The 19,878-nt window shown below is 33.7% G+C and overlaps 1 protein-coding gene and 3 pseudogenes across 1 annotated transcript in view; 2 read left to right on the forward strand and 2 right to left on the reverse strand.

The window, feature by feature from the left end:
* Nucleotides 1–19,677, forward strand: part of INTS2 (integrator complex subunit 2) — a 50,795-nt gene extending 31,118 nt beyond the window's left edge. Inside the window, exons 16-25 of the mRNA XM_006924905.3 lie at nucleotides 1–8; nucleotides 2,345–2,511; nucleotides 3,567–3,768; nucleotides 7,010–7,135; nucleotides 13,214–13,412; nucleotides 15,277–15,528; nucleotides 15,882–15,989; nucleotides 16,123–16,228; nucleotides 17,398–17,574; nucleotides 17,677–19,677. The exon at nucleotides 1–8 is cut by the window's left edge and continues 101 nt beyond it. Coding sequence (XP_006924967.1) covers nucleotides 1–8; nucleotides 2,345–2,511; nucleotides 3,567–3,768; nucleotides 7,010–7,135; nucleotides 13,214–13,412; nucleotides 15,277–15,528; nucleotides 15,882–15,989; nucleotides 16,123–16,228; nucleotides 17,398–17,574; nucleotides 17,677–17,846 — 1,515 coding nt within the window. The 3' untranslated portion in view covers nucleotides 17,847–19,677. The remainder of the gene's footprint in view (nucleotides 9–2,344; nucleotides 2,512–3,566; nucleotides 3,769–7,009; nucleotides 7,136–13,213; nucleotides 13,413–15,276; nucleotides 15,529–15,881; nucleotides 15,990–16,122; nucleotides 16,229–17,397; nucleotides 17,575–17,676) is intronic.
* On the reverse strand, nucleotides 5,695–5,813 carry LOC112473259 (annotated as a pseudogene).
* LOC112473227 lies at nucleotides 6,019–6,137 on the reverse strand (annotated as a pseudogene).
* On the forward strand, nucleotides 9,958–10,076 carry LOC112473264 (annotated as a pseudogene).
* Nucleotides 19,678–19,878: the final 201 nt, after the last annotated feature.

Here is a 19,878-nt window from a genome sequence, read left to right on the forward strand (position 1 = left end):
GAATTGGGAGATTTGTTTTACTTGCTTATTACTGCTAACAATTGTTTAAAAATATCTTACTGTTTATAGTGTTATAAAGTTTAATAGGTGCTCAATGTTAAAAATTGAAACAATTCTAGAATGAAATTCCTCTTAACCTCATTTACTGTGTTATTCCCTGAACCACCTTCATACTCCCAAAACCCTAGCTGTTTTGGTGTGTAATTTCAGACCTTTTTTCCTACAGTTTGATCCATATAAAATTGCAGGTAATTCAAATATTTTTGACCTACAAAAATGTAATTTCATATGATTGAAGCTAATAGATACATATATGAGTAAAAATTCTTTTTTAAAACTATAAATGGTATTATACTTTATCTCTTCTGCGATTTGCTTTTTCCTCTTGGAGTCTTAGGAATCTTTTCTTGTCAATACATGTAGATCTACCATATTGTTTTTAATTGCTTCATAATATTCCATGGCATGGAATTACTATAATATTTTTATTGTAAAACTGTCAGAAATGTAATATTTTTAAATTTCAAAAAAATATTTTAATTTAACACCTCTTTATGTTTGAGTTTTGTTTTTTTGTTGTTTCTTTCAAGCTGGAATTTTCTTTTTCTTTCTTTGATATGGTTGGTTTCAAGGAGAAACATGAACTTTCTTTGGTCACCTTTAGCCAAATGTCTGCATTATATCCTTGCAAAAGTTCTTTGTAAAGAAATGACGTTATACATGGCAGCGTTTGGCAACTAACATGTTTTATTGGAGAGATTATGAACTATAGATTAATTTGACTATTGTAAGCAGTCATTTTTGTGATCGTTTTTGGATAGTCTTAACTTTATGTATACTTGTGCATTTAAATATTTAAATTTAAAAATGATATCACTTTTGATACAGTGTCTTTTCAAACAGAAACATTAATTTTAAGCAGTTCGTATGAGAAGGAAAGCAGATACTACTCTACTGGGACTAAGCAGTGGTATTATGAGTTGATCTAAGTTGCATAATAAGGGAATGATTGAATCTAAAGTACTTTTTATTACTACTAATACTATTATTACTACTCTTACAACTCTGATGATGATAATAGTATAGTAACAACAATATTTTTTAGACATTTATGTGCCAAGCACTTACTACAGCAGTACTTCATCTATCTAAAAAAGACATTTTTCTAGTATCATTTATTTTTCTCATTATTGATATTATACAGTAATAGTCATAAATAGCAAAACTATGCTATAAGCAAAAGTTTAGTGATAAGTCTTTGATTTAGTAAAAGGAAGATTTCCCGTTTATTTTGAGCTTCCATAATCTTTTTTTTTAAAAACTTTGTTTTTTAAATTATTTTTAATTATTGTTGACACATAACATACAATAATTGTATTCGTTTCAGGTGTACAACATAGTAATTCAACATTTACATACTTTACAAAGTGATTACCACAATAAGTAGTAACATCCGTCATATATGACATATGTATATATTGTATAACATATTATATTATTATTATTATTATATTCTTGACTCTATTCCCTGTGCTGTACATTCCATCTTGTGACTTATAACCTGAAGTTTGTACTTTTTAATCCCCTTCCCCTTTTCCACCCAGTCCCAGACCTGCCTCTCTGGAAATTCTGTTTGTCCTTAACCCTTCTTGAAGGAAGACTAATGCACCCTCTTGTGGGTATCATCAGTACTGCTCTGGTTGGCTGACATTTAGCTATGTGACTTTGGAAACATTAATAAATGTCTTCAGCCTGTTTCCTTACTGTAGAATGGAGACAATATTGCTTACCTCGTAGGAATGTTAGGGTAAAATGAGAAAATGGACATAAAGTGCCTGAGAACTTTTAGGTACCCAAAGTGGGCGACTTTAATTTTATCCAACTAGAGCAATGATTCTCAGCTGGGCTGGAGGAAATGACATGTTCTCCTATAGAAGCCTATGAGAACTTCTGAGTGAGGCCTTTTCCAAACCATATATTATCTCCCCCAAATGGACATTCTTTTCCCTTTTTTCTTTACTCCTCCCTCAACTCTTGAACTGCTGCTGTATCAAACATCTTTTCCTGATGGAAGACTTTTCTGTTGAGATTGGACAGAAAGAAAGCTTGAGAACTTTTGAGAAAAGTAGTAGTTTCCAACTTCCTGTGTATCAGACCACTTGCTTATCTTTGTTTAAGCAGATTCCCTAGCTGAACCACTGAACAGAATTTCTCAAACTGTAGTATGCATGTATAAGTACAAATTCCTTTGTCTTGCTGAAAATGAAAGGGAGAGAGGAAAGAGAAGATTAAAGATTTTGGTGTTTAAGAATGACGAATCTAATTGACTTCTTATAAATTTTCAAGGGTTGCATTCTGCTTTACTACGTCTCCTTGCAACTAACTACCCACATTTATGCATTGTGGATGATTGGATCTGTGAAGAAGAAATTACAGGGACTGATGCCTTGTTAAGGCGAATGCTCCTGACTAATAATGCCAAAAACCACTCTCCTGAACAACTCCAAGAAGGTATAGTAGATCAATAATCCTTTACTTCGTTAGTAGAACAAAGAAACGTTAGGCTCATTGAAATGTTCAAATCATGCAGAATTTTCCTGGGGGTACAACAGTATTTTGGTGAATATATTTTGAGTAATTCTCTTTGAGTTTAAGGAGTTTTAACCACTTCTTTCTGACATGCTACTATATTTCCTCGTAGGTCCTACATTATATCACTGAACAGATCATGTGGTTTTAGGAAGGTCCTAAACTGTCAGAAATAAGTGCCATGGAGTAGAGCAGTGTACTTGCCATGCATTAATAATGTTGTAGTTCAGCAATGTCAAATAGAAATATGATGTGACTCACACATAATTGTATACTTTCTATAGCCACATTAAAAAAGTTAAAAAGAGGTGAAATTAATTTTAATAATTATTTAACCCAATATATCTAATATATTATTATTTCATCATGTAATCAACATAAAAAACTATTAATGAGATATTTTACTGTTTTTCCAGAAGTCTTTGCAGTCTGGTATGTATTTTATACTTACAACACATCTTATTTTGGACGAGCTACATTTCAGCTGCTGGTAGCTAGATATGGTTAGTGACTATTCCACTGAAGAGCACAGTTGTAGATATTTTTTACTAACAGTAGTCTGCTGGGTGCCTACAATGTATAAAGGGGGCCATCAAGAGGAAGTTATCAAGAAGTTTGAATCCTTCAAATGAATGCTATTACCAAAAGCAATACTTGGGCATATTTACATGTTTCAACCAATTTTTAAAATCAGTCTGAATCACTAAGGAAATGATATTTGTCTTTGAGTTACTAATGTGATTTTTAAAATGAGATATTTTTTGTTCCTTGTGAAATAACTGCACTTAACATGACCTTTTTTTTAAAGGCCTTTATTGTAAGTATAGCCAAAACTATGGCTAGGATTCAAAGTTTTACTTTTTTAAAGCAACATTGTTTTCTTGATTTGCTTGGCCTGTAGTCTCATAGAGCAATATTACTTCCTCTTTGGTAAATTGTATAGAATTTAGATTACGACTGCTGAGTTTTTCTTTTAGCATTTTCAGCTGTCCCAGTAAGTCACACAGAAGTGATGCAGATTCTAGAACACTTGACTCTACTCTCTGCCAGTGAACTTATACCATATGCGGAAGTATTAACATCCAATATGAACCAGCTGTTGAATTCAGGGGTTCCACGGAGAATTCTTCAAACAGTCAATAAACTATGGATGGTTCTTAATACTGTGATGCCTAGAAGGTAATTTCAGGGTATTGTTACATGTAATAGATAAGTAAATAGCAGTGATTATGTACGATAACCTAAACTTAAATGTTGAAAAAAATTGTTGAATATTTGACAATATAAATCCTTTCTGAAGATTGTTAATTAAAGAGTTGTTATAACTTAAAGGAAAAGAATACACTTTATCTTAAGAAACAGAGAAACTTTGAAGTATTTCCAACTTGAGATCGTTCTTTAAAAGTGAGCCCTCATGTATAGTTATTTGTGGCTCTTGTGATTTAGGTAGCCATTGTGGTCATCATTGCAATAGCTCCAAGTTTTGCTGAACATTAAAATTACATGGTGGTCTTTTAAAATTCTTGATCTCCAAGTTTTAACCCATGCCAATTAAATTAGAATGTCCATGGGCAGGAGTCAGGCTTTTTTTTTTTTTTTTTCAAGGATTTCCTAGATGATTTCAGTGTGTAGCACAGTTTAGAATACATTGGATTAATCATTTTGTCTTTAGACAGATGGGTGTCTGCTGGTCCATAAATTGTATCAAAGATACCTACCCGGCTCTAAAAAAACAATAATGGGCTGGACTTAACTTGGGATTTTGATTCAATGAGTCTGGGAATATTCATATTTTTTAAAATTTAAAAATAATTTTTAATTATAAGTAAGTTAACTTTTATGTGTAAATTAATTATAAATAAATTAACTTTACTTATATCAAATTAATAAATGCATATAACTGAAGAAGTTAAATAGCATATAAAGTCTGCCTACACCTTCCCATTTTAGACTATTCTCAGAGATAACTATTTTCAGTTTGTTTATCTTTTTATTCTGGCATTTATATCTCCCCACATATCACAATAATATGCTTGTGATTACTATGATTTCCTGACTTTTCAGTTTAGAATTTTCTTTTGACTTCCTACTATACAAGATGAAAAGTTAGGACTCTTACCTGCTTCCTCGCCTGTGAGTCCCTCTTCCCCCAAAACACACTTTCCCTTTCTCCATTTCTCCCAACACAGTTATCTCAAAACTTTTGATTAAAGCAATATTCAGTGTGCATATTATTTTTCTAAGTGTGCATATTATTATAATAGCGTTATTTATAGTTGACCTGTGTGATATCCTTTGATTACAATTTTTTTGTTATACAACTGCCCTCCTTCACACCCCACACACAGACCCTGAGTTAATATTTGCCTCTCTTCCATTTACTCAGGTTTTTGTTGTTTTCCTTTTTTTTTTTTTGTATCAATTCTCATCCCCAAACTCCATTATTGAAGAGAAATTTACTTTATAGTTAGTTATAATACATCAGTAACATTTTTTTTCTTGGAAACATTCCTTTCAGAGCTTTCCATCCTTGTGTTTGAATCTGGAATATGCTCATTAGCCATCCTGAAATTGCTTTTGCCTTTCTTCTTTGTTGGATTCCATGTTTTTTTCTTTCTTGGTCTAGTTTCTCATTTTAGCGAGTGGAACCCACAGTCAAGTTGTTTCCTGAGAAAGGGTGTTTGGGAGACTTATTTATTTATTTTTTAGATTCGCATGTGTGAAAAGGTTTTTATTCTTCCCCGCACATGTGACTGATATTTAGCCTAGGTGTAGCTCATTTTTCCTTTCAGAAATTTGAAGGCGCCATTCTATTGAATGAATTAGAGCTTCTTTATTGCTGTTAAGTAATCTGATGTTATACTAGTTCCCAATCCTTTGTATGTGACTATGTTTTTTCTTTCTCAAAAGTTTTAGGTTTTCTTCTTTCATTGGTTTCTGGAATTTATTTCATGATGATGTATTTTGGTGTGGGTCTTCTTTTATTCATAGTGCTGAGTACTTGGACATTTTTAGTCTGAGGACTAATGTCTTCATTTCTGAATGTTTCCATGTATATTTTTTTCTTCAATAATTGTCTTCTGTTCTGAATTTTTTTTTTTTTTAAAACAACTACACCTGGTATTCCTAGGTGGTCTCCCATCCAAGTACTAACCAGGCCTGACCCTGCTTAGTTTCCGAGATCAGATGAGATCAGGCACGTTCAGGATGGCATGGCTGTAGACCTGTTTTCTGGAATTTTTTGTAATTTGAATTTTAAACCTCTTGGTCTTATTCTGAGTTTTTTCCTCTATCTCTAAATTTATCTTCTGAATGTACTTCTTGGATATTTCCTCAATGTTACTTTCTGATCTTTAATTTGAATTTAAAAAAAAATCTAAAAAAAAAGTTATATTCTTAATTTCTATGAGCTCTTTTTTTTTTCTTTTACACCTACAGCACCCAGTCTTCCTAGGTGGTCTCCCATCCAAGTACTAACCAGGCCTGCCCCTGCTTAGCTTCTGAGATCAGACAGGATCAGGCGTGTTCAGGGTGGCATGGCCATAGAATCTAAGAGCTCTTATCTGAATATTTTTAAATGTATCCTGTTCTCGTGTTCATATATGAAATGTTCTATCCTTTAAGGATATTAATTATAGGTTTAAAAATTATTACTTTTTCATTCTTACATTCTGTTTCTTTGGAGTCCCTTTTCAGTTTGTATATTTAAAATTTTTTCAAAGTAGAAGCTTTCTTTATTGTCTGGTTATTCTTGGCTGTCCGTTCATATTTAAGACTGGGCATGCTTTGTTTGTGAGATGACACTGGCAGACTCCTGGGCTTCACTGTAAGAGATCAGATACACTTCATATTGGTGTATCCCTCAGTAATTCTGATATGCAGTCAAGTTAACAACCACTTTTATAGTCTTTTGATGTCTCATATCAAAGTGGCATCTCACATTGAGATTTTACAATGATAAATATAGAACAGTGACTTAATTTATGGGGCCAGATACAGTTTCAAAGTATTTGGGTAAGTATTATTTCATTTACAGGTATTATATTCCAATTTTATAGATGAGGAAGCAGTTCTGAGATGCTGAATGACTTACACAGACTCATATAGCAATTATGGTATTACTGAGCTTTTAATTCAAATTTTTATTTGATATGCCATGATTATTTCATTACAATGGTGAATATTTTTGAAACTACTTTGTGTTTACTGTTTTATCTTCATTTGTTTTAGAGACTTAATAGCGGGTTAGAGACTTAATAGCGGGTTAGATATCTATAGTTTTTAATTTTTAGAAGTTCATTTATACAAGTTTTCTATTTTTTTCCCCTGAACATATCTTTCAAAGATAGAAAGGACTGAATGGCTAGGGGTTTCAATTATAGTATAGCTGTTTTTGAACATGTGATTATTTTCTCATTAGGCTGTGGGTAATGACAGTAAATGCACTTCAACCTTCAATAAAGTTTGTTCGACAACAAAAGTATACTCAAAATGACCTGATGATAGACCCTCTCATTGTCCTAAGGTGTGATCAGAGGGTACACAGGTACGTGTCATTTGAGTTTCATTTTTATTAGAGAGTTATACTTTGGAGAGTCAAAGAAATTGAAGAAATTCAGTTTTAACTTATATCTAGTGTTCTTACAGGTAACTGGCAGTATGACCTGTGAGATTTTTTTTAAGTTGTCTATGTTCGTGAACTATATATTCAGTTTAACATTTAACGTGTGATTAATAAAACCTAGTCTTAAAGAAATGTTATTCTTGATTTTGGCAACTTTCAATAATAGCTGTTCTTTCTCTTAGAGCAAGACCAGTAAAAAATAATACCATTTCTGCTAGCGTTGTTGAAATGGCTTTTAAAAAACTGGTTTATTGTGAACCATTACATGCATTAAAACTTGGATCTTTTGGCATCTTCAATTGTGATGTTAGCTTCATTGATTTGTCTATAATTCCTTGCCAGTTGCTAAACTTAATTGCTTTGAAGTGGCTTCACCTCAAGGGAGAGAATTAATGAATTCACGTCATTAATATTTGAATTTCTAGTTGCTGTGCTAAGTGATATCAAAGATATATAAGTTGAGGGGCCTTCCTTTAAAGTGATTATTACTTGCATGAGGAAATGAGACAAATAAATGAAAAGTTAAATAATATAGTCCTAAGTAGATAAATGGTATAGTACATAAATGCTGTTAAAAGTTCAGGAAAGATGTGGAGGAAGTGGGACCTGAGTAGTATTTTAAAGGAAAGAAATAGGATTTATATGAACAGATAATATAATATAGTATTTTAAAGGAAAGAAATAGGATTTATATGAACAGATGGTTAGGGGGTCAAGGAAGGTAATAGTGGGAGCAACAGTGTAGAAGCAAGAATAAAAAAGACTTCGAGTGGAGAAGTAGGTATATATTTGTATGTATATATTACTGTTTTTTTCCTTTATTGTTCTGTTCTTTAGCTTTTTAATTATTTTCAGTTTTTAAATTTAATTTTTTAACCAAGTAATTGATCATTCACAAGTATTTTAAAAATATCAAACCATATGAAAAGGCATATACATATAAAAAGATATGATGTTTAGGATTTGCTTTGCACTAACCCAGTGGTGGTGGGAAAGCGGATGGAGTTATAGATGAAATTAGACTGGCCATGTGTAGATAACTGTTGAAGCTGGGTGTTGAGTTCTTGGAGCTTCATTAAGTATTTCCTCTTTTATGTGTGTATGAAAGTTTTCATAATATATATTAATAAGTGGACAAACAAGAAGTTTGACAACAAGAAAAGCCTTGTTCTCTCTCATATCTACCATGCTGCCATTGCTAAAGCAGAATCTTCTTTGGCCTCTTTTGACCAAGCCCAGTTCTGCCTCCAGAGGAAACTTTGTGGTCATAATGGTGTGTATGTAGCTTTACTTTTTGTATATTTAGAAACTTATAAATAGAAATATTTTTTTGTTTTGGGTGGTTTTAAAAAATATAGTGTATTGTAGGCATTATTTTGTTCTTTTTCTAAAAAAACCACTGTTTTCAACATTAATATGCATATTTCTACCTCATTTGTTTTAACTTTTGCATAGTATTCTATATATAGATTATCAGCCCCATCCTCCAGAAACTCTAATATAGAATGTCTGAAGTGGGTGGAGCTTGGATTTTTTTTTTAAATACGTACTCCAGGTGATTCTTGTCTTCAATTTGGGGAAATAGTGCCATAGTTTATTTAACCATTGACATATTTTTTCTCACTATAAATACATACATGTTTATTATAGGAAATTGGGACATTTCAGAAAAACCATTGGCAACTGATGGACATTTAAGCTGTTGCAGTGTTTCACAGTTATAAACAAAGCTATAATGCCTGTTTATGCACACATACTAGTTCTGTCTATGATAGACTGAGAAGTGGCATTTCAGGTTTTTCTAAGGGCTTGGTTTAGACTTTTTAGTGGTTACTCGTTTATTTTTTATTTTTGTTTCCTTTTTTATAGTAATTCTTTTTTGATACTTTTTAGTCTTCATTTACGGTTGGCATATTAGTTTCAGGTATACAACATAATGATTAGACATTTATATAACTGACAAAGTGATCACCCCAATGAATCTAGGACTCATTTGACGCTGTACATAGTTATTACAATATTATTGACCATATTCCCTATGCTATACTTTATATCCCTATGACTACTCTGTAACCACCAATTTGTACTTCTCAATCCCTTCCCTTTGTCACCGCACCCGCTCCACCCCAATTCCACCTCCCATCTGGCGACTATCAAAATGTTCTCTGTATCCATGAGTTTGTTTCTGTTTTATTTGTTTGTTTATTTTATTCTTCAGATTATACATGTAAGTGAAATGACATGACATTTGTCTTTGTCTGACTTACTCCACTCAGCATAAACTCTCTAGGTCCATCCATGTTGTTGCAGGTGGCAAGACTTCGTTCTTTTTTATGGCTGAGTAATGTTCCGTAGTATTTATGTACCACCTCTTCTTTATTCATTCATTGATGGATACCCAGGTGGCATCCATATCTTGGCTATTGTAAATAATGATACAATGAACATATGGATTTACATGTCCCTTTGAAGTAGTGTTTTGAGTTTCTTCAAATAAATACCCAGAAGTGAGATTACTGGGTTCTTATTTTTCTCTTGTTATAGCCTTTGTTTTAAAATCTATTTTGTTTGGTATAAGAATTGCTACCCCAGCTCTTTTGTTTGTTTCCATTTTCATGAAATATCTATTTATATCTCTTTGCTTTCAGTCTGTATGTGTCTTTTGATCTCTTGTAGACCGCGTATGTAAAGGTCTTGTTTTCTTCTTTTAAAAAATTTTTTAAAGATTTTTTAAATTAAATTTATTCTATGGCCATGCCACCCTAAACATGCCCAGTCTCATCTGATCTTAGAAGCTAAGCAGGGGTGGGCCTGGTTAGTACTTGGATGGGAGACCACCTAGGAAGACCGGGTGCTGTAGGCGTAAAAAAAAGAAATTATTGGGGTGACATTGGTTAATAAATTTATATAGGTTTCAAGTGTATGCCTCAATAATACGTCATATTGCATTGTGTGTTCACCACCCAAAAAGTTAAAGTTTTTTTCTGTCACCTTTTATTGAGTCTTGTTTTCTTATCCATTCAGATACCCTAGTTTTGATTGGAGCATTTAATCTATTTACATCTAAAGTAATTGTTGATAGATATGTAGTTATTACCATTTTGTTTTTTATATTTTCGATCCTTTTTCTTTTTTTCTTCTTAAAGAAGTCCCTCTGATATTTCTTGTAATAGTGCTTTGGTGTTGATGAATTCCTTTAGGTTTTTCTTGTCTGTGAAACTCTATCTGTCCTTTGATTCTAAATGATAGCTTTGCTGGGTAAAATAATCTTGATTGTAGGTCCTTACTTTTCATCACTTTGAATATTTCATGCCAATGCTTTCTGTCCTGCAAAGTTTCTATTGAGATATCAGCTGATAGTCTTATGAGAGTTCTAATTTCTTTTCTCTTGATGCTTTTAAGATTCTCTCTGTCTTTAACCTTTGGCGTTTTAATTATGATGTGTCTTGGTTTGAGCTTCTTTGGGTTCATCTTGTTTGGGACTCTGTGCTTCCTGGGCTTGTATGTCTATTTCCTTCACCAAGTTAGGGAAGGTTTCCATCATTATTTCTTCAAATAGGTTTTCAATTCCTTACTCTTTTCTCTTTCCAGTATCCCAATGTGAATGTTGGTATGCTTGATGTTGTCCCAGAGGCCCCTTAAACTATCCTCATTTTTTTGGATTCTTTTTACTTGTGCTTTTCTGATTGGGTGTTTTCTGCTACCTTATCTTATAAATCACTGATTCGACCCTCTGCTTTATCTAATCTACTGCTGATTTCTCCTAAGGTGGTCTTCTTTTCAGTTATTGTATTCTTCATTTCTGATTGGTTCTTTTTTGTGTTTTCTTTTTACTTTTATGTTTTCTGTCTCCGTTAAATTTCTCACTAAATTCATCTACTTTTCCCTTAAGTTCATTGAGTGTCCTTATAACCAGTACTTTGAACTCTGCCTCTGCCAGATTGCTTGTCTTCATTTTGTTTAGTTCTTTTTTTGAATATTTGTTATGTTCTTTCATTTGTGTCCCCATTTTGGCTGTCTCCCTGTTTGTTTCTCTGTGTTAGATAGGGCTGCTATGTCTCTTGGTCTTAGTAGAGTAGCCTTAGATAGGAGCTGTGCTGCGGGGCCCAGTGGCACATTCTCTCTCGTCACTTGAACTGGTGCTCCAGGTTGGTTCCTTGTACAGGTCGCGTGTGCCCTCCTGTTGTAGTTGAGTCTTGGTTGCTATTTGTATATCAATGGGAGGGATTCGCTCCTGGGCTGATTGGCTGGGAAGACTGGCTGGTGACCACAGCGGTGGACCCGTTGTATAGGGGCTGACCCTATGGAGCAGGATTATCTTTAGCAGGGCTCTGGTGCCTCCCCAGTCTGCCCTTGGGGTGTGTTGTTCTTGGATGTGGTCCAGGAAGTGCTTCAGCTCAGTCCTAAGCTGGCCACGGGGCGTGCTGGTTCCAGGGCCTCCTGGGAGTGGTCCCACCAAAGGCCAAGTTTAGCCACCTGCCTGGGGCCACCTGGCATGAGCCACCAAGCAATCCACAGATGGCTGCCATCCACGCTAGGCTTGGAGGTGCCACATGAGGCCAACCTACGAACTGAGGCTGGCTGCTACTAGTACTAGTCTTAGAGCTGCTCAGCAAGAGGTACAGGGCATACAGAGGCCAGATGCTGCTTGTTTGGGTTTTGTGAACCTTTGAGAGATTTTAAGAAAGTTTGCAGCATGAGCCAGGACAGACCATTTGTATGAAAAACCACTGGAGGTGTCTTGGGTGGGCCTGCAAGTTGAGTGGGGCAGAGTCTCAGGGAGTCACTGGAGTGAGGTGAACAGTGTTAGCTAGGTCAATGGAGACTCAGATATGGCGGCTGCCTGTGTCTGCATGCTGGGTTGGGGGAGGGCCCAACAAAACAACAGTGGCCTCCACCAGCACTTTTCTGGGAGAAACCTGCCTCTCCAGCCCTTGTCCAGAAGCTAGACAACTCACATCCTTCCCATATGTCCCTGGTATCCTTTGAGCCACTGCTCCAATGTGAGTTAGTCCATCAGTGAGTAAGTATGCGTGGGACCCCTGCAGCCCTCTGCCCCACTCAGCCATTATCTCCACTGACTTTCACATCTAGATTTTGATGAACTTCTCTTTCCGGCCCTGGAGCCCCAGGCTCGGGAGCCCAGGGTTGGGCCAAGACCCCTTGCTTCCTCTGGGGGACCTCCATAGCTGAGATATCTGTCCCAATTTTCAGTTGCCAGACATGGATGTGAGACCAGCCCATTCTGCATCTCTTCCCCTCCTACCAGCCTTGAGGTAGCCCCTTCTGTATGTCCTTAGTTGTAGGACTTCTGTTCAGCCTAGACTTTAGGTAATTTTCAATGATGGTTGTTCTGTAATTTAGTTGTAATTTTGCCGTGGTCATGAGAGAAGGCAAACACGGTATTTTTTACTCCACCATCTTGACTGGGAAGCTACATTTAATTCTTATATTTATTCTTATTTCATTTAAATTTAATCTGTAACAATCTTTGAGGAATGAATAACTGTACTTAATTTATAGATGAGGAAACTGATGCTCAGTAAGTCATTTCTCCAGATCAAGTGTATAAAGTACTTGCAGAATACAGAATTGTCTTGCTGTCTTGCTCCAAAGAAGAAACAAGAATAGAAAGAATAAATATTCTAGTCTCTTTTATTTTTATCAATAACAGAATATTTCTATTTAAAGACAGCTGGTTGCAGGATCACATCTAAGAGATTTATGGCTAGTGCCATTTTCTCCCCAAAAAAAAGGCATACATTATATTTAATTTCAGCTGATGAAATAGATAATACTATTTATGTAATCTTGAAATAAAGAATAAGATATATTAAACATTAATTTTGGGAATGAATATTTCAGTGGGAAAAATGTTACTTATACTACTCTTTTCAGGTTTTTCAGGTACTGTTTAGGTTTTTCTAATTATTTAAACTGATCGATCACATTCTGGCTAATTTATAAATTCTTATGTATTTTTCTACTTTCTGTATTTAGATGCCCCCCACTGATGGATATTACTTTGCACATGTTGAATGGATATCTTCTTGCATCCAAAGCCTACCTTAGTGCTCATCTGAAGGAAACAGCAGAGCAGGATAGGCCTTCCCAGAATAATACATTAGGTTTAGTTGGACAAACTGATGGCCCAGAAGTTACTAGAGAAGAATTGAAAAATGCATTACTGGCTGCTCAGGTAATAAAGTAAAATTTAGTCAAAAAGGGCAAGGGCTTCCCTGTTAATAGAATCAGTGAAATAGATGGCATATTATGCTCTCCATATATAATGGTGACATTATGCATTCCTTTTATTACAGAACATACTATAATGACGTTACCTCTGCTTATGAATATCTGATGGACTACATTACTAAAATCAGGAATAATCTTCATGATACTAATTTAATATCATGAATAAGGTTTACATTTAAATAAGGTTTACATTTTAACAAAATATAGACTTCTTAAAATCAAATGGTTGAAAAAAATTAAATGGTGGACACAAATAGAACAAGAAATATATATCAAATTTTAATATATATGTGTGTGTATATATGTGTGTATATATATAATATATCAGAATGTCAGACAGTGATAAATACTGTGACAACATAAGTGGTTCAGTTTTATATTTAGAAAAGTTTTATAACAATGTAGAATTTTACTGAAGCCTTATAAATACTGTGACAACATAAGTGGTTCAGTTTTATATTAGTTTTATAACAATGTAGAATTTTACTGAAGCCTTAAGTAGTCGCTTTGAATAATAAAGGAAATGTGAGATGATTAAATGTTCAGCAATTAAATGTTCAGCATATCAAAATAGAAATGCTTTCTTAGTTTAAAATATATTTTTTGAAATCTTTTCATTGGCAATAAGGGGAATTAGAGTAATAATATAGGCCCACAATCCCTTATCTATAATACAGAAATCCAAAAACCTATGAAAACTGAAACAGTTTTTTGTAAATTCAGTTGTCAGAAAAACTTGACCTGACATGACCTCATTTTTTGACAAAACTTGACTTGAATTGATGTGAAGCTACTTATGGCCTTTATTCCACTTAATGTAAATATTGATATGTTTTTCTGCAGAAATATTAATGTTTGACTACCTTGTGCTACCCTAGTCTCTGCTGGAGGTATTATATAATATTATAATAAAAATAATTCTGAGTTCTAAAATAAATCTAGCCCTCAGAGTTTCAAATAAAGAATTGAGAATTGTAATAGCTACCGCGTTTATATAATGCTTACTATATGCCGAGTGCTATTCTAAGTTTTTTATGTATGCTAACTCAATCTTTACAACCAACCTACAAAGTATGGAGTCTTGTCATCTCCATTTTTAAAGGAGAATGAGACCCAGAGAGGTTAAGTGGTCACGCCTCAAGAAACTACTATTCTATGAAATGACACTGAAGCTTATAGACAGAGCAACATTGAGTTGTACAGGTGGAACTTTTCCTTGCAAAACCAGGACCTTAAATAGTCCATCTTCAAATTAAAAAGGAAAAGAGCTTTGGGATGTAATGTTTAGGCATTGATTATTAACCACCATCTTCAGAGGAATGAATTAATTAGTTGGTAGCCAGGTAAGAAAAAGAAAGAGAATACAGGATAGGATCCTGGGAAAAGTAGAAATTTAAGAGGAAGGAAAAGAGATTCTGGTATGTCATTTTTTGCCTACGACCTGTTTTGGATGTCATTGAGTCACTATACTCTTCTAGTACATGTTCTTAAACTGTAGTATATGGATCTGCCTTAGGAATATTTGACTAGCCTGAAATTATACAATGTTTATTTACATATGTTCAGTTTCATAGGGAGAAGGTGTATATGTAGTTTTCAGATTCTTAAAAGGGTTCATGAGCCTAAAGGTGAGAACCATTGTGCTATAAAAGGCTCATTTTTTTCTTATAAGTACCTCTTTTTTTTTTAAAGAAATAGTTATTTTTATCACTTCTGTTCATGTGAAAACAAAATCAGATTTGGTTTTAAACAAATTTCTCAAAAATTTCTTCAATTCACTGTTTTTCTTTTTCTTTTTCTGCTTGTAGGATAGTGCAGCTGTCCAGATTCTCCTGGAAATTTGCTTACCAACTGAAGAGGAGAAAGCTAAGGGTGTCAGCCCAGACACCATGCTAAGGAACATTCAGAGTGTTATAACTACCAGCACTCCAAATAAGGGAATGGGGGAAGGAGAAGACAATTTACTTTGTAACCTTCGAGAAGTTCAGTGCCTTATCTGTTGTCTGTTGCACCAAATGTACATTGCAGATCCCAATATTGCTAAGCTTGTTCACTTTCAGGTTTGTTTTCAAAGAATAATGTTTTATGGTTGAACTTTATTTTGCGGGGGTGGGGGGTGGTTTGAATACTAAATTAATAGGGATTGTTTAGAAACTGGAGATCATACAAATCATGCTCCTTTGCAATATGGAGAAAAATCCAGATTTTTTAGATTTTATTTCAGCCTATTAAAGTGTTTAGAAAACTGACCTCTATTCTAGCATATCAGAGAGATGAAATGCTAGGATGCATGTAAGGCATTGTAGCCTTCTGAGCAACTTTTACATAAAGGAAAGAAAACCTTCCTTTATATTTTTATTTGTATTTGACTTATATTTTATTTCTAATTTCTCTCCCTTTCTTGTTGAGATAGGGTTATCCATGTGAACTTTTGCCTCTGACAGTCGCAGGTATTCCATCTATGCACATCTGTCTGGATTTCATACCTGAGCTTATTGCACAGCCAGAACTTGAAAAACAGGTAATGAGCATTTTGGAGCATTAGGAAAATTTTAATCTCTCTCCAGTCTCACTAGTTATATAAAACATTTTATCATTTTAAATACTTGAAGATTTTCTTCAGAAACATGTACTATTTGGATTTTGTATTGCAGATATTTGCTATCCAGTTGCTTTCTCATTTGTGTATCCAGTATGCATTACCAAAGTCACTCAGTGTGGCTCGCTTAGCTGTCAATGTCATGGGAACTTTGCTAACAGGTGTGTAGCCAACCAACCAACATCAATGACAAAACTTCTAACATAAAAAAGTATGTTAGTGACACTATGTTTTCTCCATCACTAATTTATGCCACCTTTTGAAAATTTTATTACAAATGTGATTTATAGTGTAGAGGAGATGAATAGGCAGGCAAAACATATCTTTCATTTTGTGAATGACTTTATATCAATTTATCATAAATAATAAGCTTCCCGCATTTTATAAATGGAAATTAAATCTCTGAATGTAATTATGTTAATAGAAAGAAGGCAAAACATATCTTTCATTTCGTGAATGACTTTATATCAATTTATCATAAATAATAAGCTTCCCACATTTTATAAATGGAAATTAAATCTCTGAATGTAATTATGTTAATAGAAAAGAAGTTACAATTTATTACAAATGCTTAGAGTTCCAGAATAATATAATCATATGTATAAATAAGTATATTAGTTGTTTCTTTGGGTTCTAAAACATACCCTAACATTTTAACCACCTTCTGGTTTGTAGAGTAAAATGGTGTGAAAATTAACTACTTTAAAAGATATGAACTGTAATTCAGTCTTTTAAAGTAATGGCTTAGTTTCATATTCTTTCTCAGGGCTTCCATAATACCCTGTTCATTTTTCTATTCATTGTATTCAATTCGCAAAATAATTATTTGTAGTGGTTAAGAGCTTCAGCTGCTTGAGTTCAATCCCAACTCCATCACTAACTAGCTGTGTGGCCTTGAACAAGTTTCTTAATCTAAGTTTTATTTAAGAGTTTTCTCATTCATAAGATTGTGAGAATTAAATGAAATAATGCAAGTGACATACTTAACACAGTGCTTGGGCATAGAATTTATGTTGGATGATGGCTGATAACTAGATTTTTAAAAAAAATTTATTTATCTTTATTATGGTGACATTGGTTAATGAAATCCAGGAAGTTTTAGGTATACAATTCAACAGTAAGGCATATACATATTGCGTTGTGTGATCACTGCCCATAGTTAGATTTCTTTCTGTCACCACATATTTGATGACCCCTTTTAAAGATGGGCTGACCATGTCGTAGAAAACTGAGTATCCTCAGCACAGAGCATGGTGCTTATTGTATTGTATGGGCTGTGTATGTTGAATTATATGTAAATTCAAAAATTCTGTTTCATTCTTTCCAACAGTTTTAACACAGGCTAAGCGATACGCTTTTTTCATGCCAACTCTGCCAAGTTTGGTCGCTTTTTGTCGAGCATTTCCTCCACTGTATGAAGATATTATGTCTTTGCTGATCCAAATAGGGCAAGTCTGTGCTTCCGATGTTGCCACTCAGACAAGAGATATTGATCCAATTATTACACGTAAGTAGTAACTTATTTTTAAGACTTATTTAATATCTCAAACATAAAAACCAAAATCCTTTCTAGATTTCTTGCCTTAATTTTTTTTCCTTATATTTTTAGGTCTTCAACAAATAAAGGAGAAACCAAGTGGATGGACTGGAATCTGTAAAGATCCATCTTATAAGAATGGATCCAGGGACACTGGAAGCATGGATCCTGATGTACAGCTCTGTTATTGTATTGAAAGCACAGTAATTGAAATAATAAACATGAGTGTTAGTGGAATTTAAAAAAAAGTACTTAAAATAATGAAACTGTTTGCTGCATACACCCAACATGAGTCTGCATCTTATAATGACTCTAAACTGAATGGGAACAGTAACATCTTGGAATCACTAAAGTGATTCAGTTTAACATGAATACAATTTAGAACTCTCTTGAGAATCATGCTTGCTGATATTTGACTGGCAGTTCTTTGGATCAACTTTGCTAGTATGTTTATGCTGTAGCAGCTGAGCTTTTTTTCTATTGGGAACACATTTCAGAAACTCATTACTGGAAAGTGAATTTGGCTTTTTATTTAGCTTTAAGTGAAGAAAAACTGCCATGCCTTTAATTTAATTTCTTATAAAAATGAATTTGTGGGTAGCCCTAGTGTTTACTTTCATTGTCATCTAGTAATAGAGTGTGACAATGATGCAATGATGAGAGGGAGAAAAAGGGAGAATTCAAGAAAAATTAGGAATTTTAATATCCAAATAGAAATCTCAAACTTGCAATGCAAGTAATATTGATGTAAGATGGAATTCTAGTTCTCAAGAAACAGTACTAGAACCGAGAAGGCTTTAAAAAAGTCAAATAGCTTTTTGTAAATGATTTCTGTGGAATTACAAATGAAGATTTTAAGATTTGTACATATTTGCTTCAATTTTTATTGATACATGAAGCCATATGTTTAGAGATACTTAAATAATTTAGAATTTTAAGATGCTGATTTGAAAGTGTTTCTAGAAACATCTTTGTGCAGAGAAGAACCTGGAAGGAGGGTCTCATTTAGTTTTTTTAAAATTTATTTTTATAATCCTTTACTAATTTATCTAATGGTCAGAAATACATTGGTATCTAAAGTTTAGAGCAATAAAACCCATTGAATTAAAGAGCTCTTAAGTTTAGCATCAGGATTATAATTCATATAATTTAAGAAGATCTTTGAGTAAGAAAATATATAGTGTTTCGACCTCAGGAAAATTAAAAAGCAGAAAATACCATTTTGCTGAAGGATTTTGCAGTCCTCTGTTAGTAACTTCCATTGATTAGGTAGATGCATTCAGGTAATCTACAATCATTTTTTTTTTTTTAAGACTCCAACATAGAAAGTACTTTGCTTTCTGTGATATTCCAGAACGACACCCACCTCCCGCCCCCACTTGAAACAGACCTCTTCATTTGTAAAAGAAATTAGGCAGGCGTGGTTTATAAGAAAAGAAATTTAGCTTCGGCCTTTTTACTAGCAAATAGTCACATCTCATTTTTTCTCCTTTGTAAAATGAGATTACTACTGGCCCTACCTCATAAGGGTATTATGTAAAAACTAATTCGTCGCTGTTTAAAATCATGAAGTGTGCAGTATCATAGATGATAGATGCTTAATGTTCAATTAAGTAATATTGTGAAAAATAAAAGCATATACTTAAAAAATACCATACGAATTTTCATATTTTTAAACAAGGCAGTTTTGTAGTCTTTTAAGATTGAATGCAACTGCTCCTGTTCTGTTTTGTTTTTGAACTGGGGCTTTGGAATATTTTGTGTGATTAGGTAACCTCTAGGAGTTCAGAAAAGGTTGAAATATGTTTTCTAACTAAATGCAGTGCACATTCTTGGATCAATTTTCAAATGCTGGTCAAAACCTGCTGTGTTAATAACATTTGCTGTTTTTCATCAGATCTGTTGATGATGTAAATAAAATGTGTAAATATATTAGTAAATGTTAATATTCATGTATTTTAAGTTAAGGTTATAAAATTTGTCACAATGTGATTTTTTTATTCAAGTGAAAACAGATGTGTGCAGCTATTTTGAATATTGGTTTATAAACATTCATATTCTTTATCAAATGAACTTGTAGTTTTTTGTTTCATTTCACTACTGTTAACCTGAAAGGAACAGTCCAGGAGACTGGAATCCAGGATTGTCTGTCTCCAGAGCCAAGGTGGATCTTTTTCTGTTAGGCCACATACATCAAATGGCAATACAAAGTTAGAGTCAATTGAGAGCCTTAGAAATCTGGGAGAGAAAAATCAATAGATATGATGGAGCAGC

This window comes from Pteropus alecto, unplaced genomic scaffold (assembly GCF_000325575.1).
Source record: "Pteropus alecto unplaced genomic scaffold, ASM32557v1 scaffold98, whole genome shotgun sequence".
Classification (NCBI taxonomy): domain Eukaryota; kingdom Metazoa; phylum Chordata; class Mammalia; order Chiroptera; family Pteropodidae; genus Pteropus; species Pteropus alecto.